This window comes from Lipotes vexillifer, unplaced genomic scaffold (assembly GCF_000442215.2).
Source record: "Lipotes vexillifer unplaced genomic scaffold, Lipotes_vexillifer_v1.1 scaffold195, whole genome shotgun sequence".
NCBI classification, from domain to species: domain Eukaryota; kingdom Metazoa; phylum Chordata; class Mammalia; order Artiodactyla; family Lipotidae; genus Lipotes; species Lipotes vexillifer.
In genome coordinates, this window is record NW_006799532.1 from 1,124,499 (window position 1) to 1,132,991 (window position 8,493).

The 8,493-nt window shown below is 38.1% G+C and overlaps 1 protein-coding gene across 1 annotated transcript in view; it reads right to left on the reverse strand.

The window, feature by feature from the left end:
• The window catches only part of DCC (DCC netrin 1 receptor), a 1,189,680-nt gene that overhangs the window by 143,389 nt on the left and 1,037,798 nt on the right, over window positions 1-8,493 (reverse strand). The window contains 2 exon segments of the mRNA XM_007471661.1: window positions 1,528-1,760; window positions 7,463-7,558. Coding sequence (XP_007471723.1) covers window positions 1,528-1,760; window positions 7,463-7,558 — 329 coding nt within the window.

Here is an 8,493-nt window from a genome sequence, read left to right on the forward strand (position 1 = left end):
TGAAAGCCACCCCAGTAGAGCGGTAAAGAGAAGGGATATAAGGGGAGTATGAAGACTGTGGAGTGCCCGGGTTGAACTACTGGTTCCTTTGTTGTTGGGTAACGTTTATGCTCTTTTTCTTCTTCCAGTTTTATTGAGATATAATCGATATACAGAACTGTGTGTAAGTTTAAGGTGCACAACATAATGATTTGACTTACATACATCATAAAATGATTACCACAAAACTATAAGATTAGTGAATGCCCATCATTTCATATAGATACAAAATTAAATAAACAGAAAAAGTATTTTTTTCCTTGTGATTAGAACTCTTAGGATTTATCCTCTTAACAACTTACATATATAACATACATCAGTGTTAATTATATTTATCACGTTGTACATTACATCCCTAGTACTTACTTATTCTTATAACCGGAAGTTTGTACCTTTCGACTGCCTTCATCCAATTCGCCCTCTCCCCGCCCCCGCTTTAGGCTCTTATTTCTAAAGCTACAATCTCCACCCCAAATAATCATCCTGTGAATATTTTAAATGTGTTTTATTATAGTACCTCACTTGAATAACTTACGAATTCTTTGAAGTAAACCTATGGAGCTGAATGTATTATGCATTCCAAAATTATAAGTAACGATTTTAAGTATGTGAAATAACAGCTAAAGCATGTTAAACTGCCTCTATGATCTGGCATAGTTCTAAGTAAATGGTAGGTGGTTAATAATTACTTGTTGATCTCATTTTATTCTACATTTGTGTATTGTTTATATACACTACTAGCATGTGGTAGGCTTAGGAGGTAACAAAATCGTTCCAGTATACAAATAACCATTTGTTGGAGTTGCTGAGGCTGGCTGATAGAGATTTGAAGGTAGTCATGACAGTGCCTCAAATATGTATCTCTAAGGAGCTCTTAGGGGGGTTGTGAGATGACTCAGTGATAGGACAACAATAAGGGCGGTGGTCTAATTCATATCAACTAAAGGGGAGTGTGCATTGTGGATTTTCTTTACCACCTGAGGGTGTTTCAAGGCTAAATGAGGAAGTAGATGTTAATGGCTTAGAGTGTGTTCACCATCTAAGGATGGTATAAAAAAATCATCATGTATTCCTTTTCATATTCACTATAAGATGGGTCTCTGTAACATTAATAGGGGTGCCTCTGGCGTAAATCTAGATTCCAAATGAAAAGAAACACACCAAAAAATGAATGTAGAGCTCTGCTATTTTCAAAAGAAAATGGCGCTCCCCTGTACAGAATCACATTATTTATACAAACCCAACATCTGGTGGAATTCAAATAACATTTTGCAGCTCTTGGCATTTTTCTACCTTGCCTTAGAGAATTGTTTCCTAAGACACAATAATTCCCAAGCCAATTCGAGATATTGAGTTCTTAAAAGGCTTTGTTTTCCATTTCATGTCACTGCAGCAAAATGACTCGTGCCAGTTCAGGATGCATTTAAAACAATGTATTAAACAAATGACAGTTCACGTGAAATTTCACACTATCAATTCAAACTTCACCTTGTATTTCGCATTCGCAGAAAAGCTGGTCCTCCACCGGACAGTGTAAAGTCGCACTTCGGACGATTTTTGGTTCTTAGGGACAGAGTTGTCTGCCCAGCTGACCCTCACAGCATCGTGGGTAAGAGCCACAGCCTGTACACCTACTGGTGGGAGCATGGGGGTGGAGACATCTGGGACCGAGGTGGGGAAATCATCAAGCAAAGGATAATAATCAACTGGGTCAGTGGGATCTGGGTTTAAAAACCCGCCAAATGAAACAAACAAATAAATACATAAATAAAAGAGTTAAAAAAATAAACATCAGTGGCAACACATCACAATGAGTTAAATGCATGGCAGTAATGATGAAAGGGAACATGAGAAGAACAGAAAAAAATACAATTAATTCAATCGGAAAACTCATTAGAAACAGTATTGCTAGATTACAAAAGTAACTGACTATTTTCCATAATTCACTCATTTCCTTAAAGTGGTTTTATCAATTTGGCTGTCACGTCTAGTTATATATTTTAAAAGTCCATTTTTTTCTTGGAATGCTGTACACTGTTTCTTAAAAGATCCAGTATAGAATTCATCAGTTTTATAACTATGCAGATAACTTAAAATAACAAAATACTAAGGAGTGTCTGGTTTATTTCCTCCTGCAAATGAAATAAATGCCTACCTAATATCTGCTTTGTTATTTGTTTTTCTCCTTCTCTAACTTGATTTGCTTTCTCTAATGCATTTATTATTGCTTAGATCCTATCTGCATAAATATTGTTTAGGTAAGAAATAAACAAAGGATAAAAGACCAAAGGGCCCTGAGGTCTACAGCAATCTGTCTATGGCTATGACTGCACAAAGGCAGACCAAGTCTGTGGTCCTCATGGTTCAATGATGTGATAATTGGGTTTACATAACACATGGTTTGGTTAGATTGAAATTCTTAGAGGAAGTGTAGAAGTGTCCATTTTACCCACATTCTCACAGAGTAATTAAGTTTTTCATGGCATTTCTATATCTACATTCCTTGCTTGAAAATTTTAAGTTCCATGGAAAGACTTCATATTATTGGGTGGGGAGACAGAATGAACTACCTACAACCTGATGAGATCAGTGCTGAGATACACACATCCATAACACAAACAGAATCTGCATAATGATGTGTGTGGTTTCATAAGATTCTCTAGAAAAATCTTATATTTGTTTTTATGCTGGGGATGTCAGAATCAGGGGAGCCTATTTTGTGGCTGTAGTTAGAGTCCAATTTTGAGCCTTTTATTTATTACCTAAGACATTGAAATCTGTTAAAATTTTCCTTGAAATCATATAACATGTATCCTTACTAACAAAAAACAAGATGAGCTCTTAGGCTAGGCATTTGATGGCATTTGGGGAGATGAGACATACTAAAATGTAGAGTACCTGAAGCAGTAAACATACAGAGCTTATATTTTTAAATAGAGACTGAGGGCTGATACTGATGATTACTTCACTTTGTCCACTGAATTTTAAATATCTACCCCCTAGCCATCACTGTTTTCCAATGAATTATTTAGTCATTTACTGGGCTGTGGTCTTTGGAGCAAAATATAAAATCTGAAAACAAAAACAGAACAAAAGGAAGACCAAGAAAAAAACACCAAAACAACAACAGAAAGAGAGAGAAAGAAAAATATGTGTTTAAAATTTAATGACAGAGCCCAGGCTTTTTGTATGTCCTTTGACGTGTCTTTTTATTAAGGGCTCCTTTAAACCCAAATGGATTTATAAAATGATGAAGGGGCAGCTGAAGACACTGCAGGAGGATCGCAATCTGTCATCAGGCTGGCACATAGGTGGAACCTTTTGGCGAAACTAGAGCAGGTGCTGCCTCACTTGACTTGTTTCTATTCACAGCTGACTTACCAAGAAGAATGTTATACACAAGGGAGGACTACTCTCAATCACAAACTCCTTTTAGATCAACTCATATTCGTGTTACCCTAACTGCTGTTTCTTTGCTTAATCTAGTTTTGTTGATACACCTACACTAACTTTACAGTCTTTCACAGGTACCCTATATAAGATTTTGAAAAGTCATGATTCTACTTTAAGAAACGGTAATACTCAATCCTGTTATTTCAGGATTTTAGAAAAGTATGTTTTTCATGACTTGTTGTTGAGTTTCTTGGAGTCTCAGTTCCAGAATGCATCCCTAAATTTCAAGTAATGCTGTTTGTTGGTATATATCTATGAACTTATGTAATTCAAAAATTTCTAACCTGGCCAAGTTTTTCTTGCTTATTTTACAGGAGTTTTTATTTTTATTTTTTCCCACTCATGGCTTGTCATTCTATTTGCCACTTCCTCCAGAGCTGGGCTAATACAATAGCCATTAGTTAAATGGACAATTTAACTTTAAATTAATTAAAATTAAATAAAATTTAAAATTCATTTATTGTGTTGCACTAGTCAATTTCAGATGTTTGACAGCCAAATGAGCCTCGTGCCTGCTGTACTGGATGGTACAGACACTACGGTATTTCCAACAAAGCAGAACTTAGTAGCAGGTGGCAAGCACTGCTCTAAATATCTGCTACATGTACTGCTAATTATCTTCCCCTCTCAGGTCAGAAACTGGGTAGCTGAATTAAAAACTACCTAAACCAAGTACCTAAACATTTTTTTTAAATTATTTTATTTATTTATTTATTTAGGCTGCATTGGGTCTTTGTCACTGCACATGGGCTTTCTCTAGTTGTGGCAAGCGGGGGCTACTCTTTGTTGCGGTGCACAGGCTTCTCACTGTGGTGACTTCTATTGTTGTGGAGCATGGGCTCTAGGCATGCAGGCTTCAGTAGTTGTGGCACGTGGGCTCAGTAGCTGTGACTCATGGGCTCTAGAGCACAGGCTCAGTAGTTGTGGCGCACGGGCTTAGCTGCTCCGCAGCATGTGGGATCTTCCTGGACCAGGGCTCGAACTCATGTTCTCTGCATTGGCAGGTGGATTCTTAACCACTGTGCCACCAGGTAGTTTAGGTAGTTTCTTAGGTAACACCAGGTACCTAAACAGTTAGTGCTAAACACTAACTGTTTAGCAGTTCTTTTGCTGATAGACAACTTTTTTTTTCCAGTTTTTTTTTCCCCTCATATTCCTGGGTGCCTTATATACCACTGATTTTCAGTGGTAATATACAAAAGAGTGAAAAAAAAGACAAAAACTCAAAACATAGCTTTAAACCTTTTGCTAAAAAGAGAAACCTACTCAATTCCTAATAGTTGTTTTGGTAAGAACATATAAGCATATGGTCAACATACTGAAGTTCAAAACAAGCTTTTAAAAAAGTAACACAATTGTACTTCATTGAGACATTTATAAAACAAATGAGAATAAACAAATTCAAACAACACACCTCATTCCCCTGCTCTCTTCCCTTCTCCAGGCTCAAAATGTCTTATTTTTACAACAATATGGAATAAAATTGCAAAAAGTGCAGCAAAAAACTGAAACAACCTGCCCATTTGACCTAGTGAAACTTTCCTTGGCTCTAACACTGATATGTTCTGAATGAGATGAAGTCCAGAGTAGACCAGCATCTATGAGCACATCCATCTGGAAAGCACCATAGCCTGATACTTACTCCAGCCTGATGCATTTACTGCCTCTGATTTTTTTTTTTTTATTACTTTATGTTGGCCTCTTCCAAGACTGCTCATGGGAATACTTTGCAGAAGCTCAGAGACTGAAAATATCTTCTATGTAGCCCTTGGACACACTTATTGAAAGAGTTTCTCACAGAATCTAAACCTCTGATTCTGTTTATTTGTCCTTTGTTCTCCATGACGTGTGAAAACAGAGTAAAATAAGTCTGCCACATCTAGGCAGGGATGTGGAAAGGGCTGGTTTTATTCATCCTCTCCAATCCCTTATTGACTTTTCTTCAGTAAGAAAATTCCTCACACGTTTTCCAACTTTCAGTATTATTTTATTTCTCAGATCCATTTGGATTAGTCATGGCAGGAAAAAACTGTCTTATGGATCACTGGTATTTTAGAAACCACTCTGGGAATGCCATATGCTAAGAATTAAAGAATGACAACAAATGCTCAGGAGAGAAAAGTTAATAACACCTCAAATAGTTCTTTCTGAGTAACCTATCCAGCTTATCTGAACTCTACTATCGCTATTACTACTAGTTTCTGCTCAAAAATCGACTTTTGGCAGGTCATCTTAGTGTTCCTTCTTTGTGGGTTTTAGTTTTGGTAAGAAAATAAGAGTTCTAAAAGACTGACCATGGTACAATTTTGTGTGGTCTGATCACAAGCCATATCAGTGACTCTTTACCATCTTTTAACCTAGGCAAGAAAGAGCTGGCTTACTGAATAAACATTATGGGAAGGACGGGCACAGTCAAAGTGGCTGCTATCTCTCAAAGAAACTTTGGCAGAGTAAGAGAATAAGGGGAAGAGGAAATCCCAGCCACCCTCCACCATGTTACCTTGTAGTTTCCATCCTGGCCTTCTAATTGCCTCATCTCTCTATATTTAGAAATAACACGTTTGACAGTAAATATTCTCTAGGGTAATATTTCATATTTACCCTTTTTTGGGGAGCCATGGGCCCTTTGATAACACAATGTAAGATATATACTGTCTCCACAGATAAATTAATATACTGACATGCACCCAAGCTTTTGCATACCACTCCAGACAGACCACAGACATTGAAACCAGCAGCCAAAGAGTCAAGGAGACTCTGGAGTAATATCCTTGCCTTACAGGGAAATCTGGTTGAAAGCAATAAAGTGATGGTGTGCTCTGAAAACCATCACATAACAACTGTGAATTTTGTTTACAACTGTAATTCTCAAGATAAGTTTATGAACGAAGCTTCTGAATTTGGAAAACAAACTGCACAAAGTTCACATAAATTTAGGTGGTAGCAGAAGTCATAGGACTCCATTATTTATTTTATGTTCATTTATTCCTACCTTCCAGGACTCATACTCAGGCAACCCAGTAATTTTGCATGTTCTCTGGGGCTCGGTATGAAATCCTGCTCTCAGATCCTTTGTTCTCATTCAGGTGAAAATAGCTGATAAGTTGAATGAGGTCTGAGGGTTGTGGGTTTTGAAAGGGGGCAGTATCAAAGTATTCATTAAAAGGATGGAACTCTTGGGTTTTACTTTCACATTAAAGAAATAAGGCTATTGGGGTGGTCATGTGACTTTGGGTCATGTGATGGGTCATGAACAAGACTCACAGAGGTGGTACTTATCCTACTTCTGAGTAGGTCCAGCCTTGTTCACAAATAGGCTCCATAAATGGCTTGGGTCTCACTTTCTTACCCATCCCTTTCTCATTTCCTTGAGCCCTGTTTCTCTCCTGTGCTACCTTGCAAGTCCACCTCACATAGCAATTCCTAGAGGTAAGAAGTCCTTGAAGCAGCCAATCCTTTTAATGTGCAGAGGCCCTGGACACTGTTGGGGTGGCCTATTGGCCCAGCTCAGAAAGAACTCACTGGGTGACACAGCCAAATCCAAGCCAGCCCCATGAGGTCAGTTCATCCTTGTCATATCAGCTTGAAGGACCCTCTGCAAAGAAGTAAGTGTCCATTCAGGCACTTGGTGGCCTGTTTTGCAGAGACCCTCTTGTCTACATTGCATTGATTTGAAACAAGCTGCCCAGAGGAATGAAGAGTGGTATCAGAACGCCAAAACATGAAACTACTGGGAGAAGACAGAATAAGAGACCTATATTCTCTAATTCCATATACTAATTTATAGACTGAATCCCTCTCAATTTTGATAACCAAAAAAATAATAAGTGGTGTGTATACATATACACATAAGGCTTAGGACATGATTACATACATTTTTTCTTTGCATTTTGTTTTGTTTCACTTTAGTTTGTTTTCTTCACCATAATTCAAATACCTTGTCACAAGAGGATTAACTACTTGAGCTTACCGGTTATAGATCTGGTGGTAGCACTTTCATAAAGAGGAACTCCTTCTCCTGCGTTGTTAAAAGCTTTTAGGGAGATTACATAATGGGAACTTGACTCTGGAGAAAAACAGAAAAAATATGAACGTGTTGATTTATTTAAAGTACTGAAATACTCAGGATAAACATTTTCCTGAAATCAAATTGAATATAATAAATTAAGCAAACAGTTGTTAAAAAATGAGTGAGTTTGATTCTGGGAAGAAGGTGGCAGTGGTGGCTTCCTGAATCTTCATATAAAAAGAGACAGAAGAACTAGATAGAAAATCAAAGGCATTTAGACATTTATGACAAAACGAGCTGATGAGGTCTATACGCTTACACCCTAAGATACAAGTGGATGTGGACAAACCACCAATATGTTATCATGAACCTGCATGTTATCAGTATCTGTGTAAGAGAAATCAGAGGGAAGCAACAAACCTGAAAACAGAGTAATTCTAAAATAATTATCAAGTAATGCTAGAAAGTGCAATGGACCAGTTTAAGATCAGTAAATGTAAATACTTGAAACTAACCTACAAAGTCTCCTTTCCAGGACAGTGTTCACACTGGGGACAAATTACTAAGAATATATTTAAAATTTATGAGTAGGACAGAAGCAATAGACATGAAAGGAAGAGAAAGTCCAGATCAAAGTAGGAGAGAGGAATAGTCATGAAAACTTGGAAAGCAAACTGCCATAGTTTTTAGTGTGTAACAGGGTTCAGCCAACTTTTCTGTAAAAGGCCAAGATAGTCAATATAGCTGTGCAGACCACTTTGCCTCTGTCACACATTCGTCTGTTTGTTTGTTTGTTTACAACTCTTCAAAAATATAAAAACCGGGCTTCCCTGGTGGCGCAGTGGTTGAGAGTCCGCCTGCCGATGCAGGGGACACGGGTTCGTGCCCCGGTCTGGGAAGATCCCACATGCCGCGGAGCGGCTGGGCCCGTGAGCCATGGCCGCTGGGCCTGCGCGTCCGGAGCCCGTGCTCCGCAACGGGAGGGGCCGCAG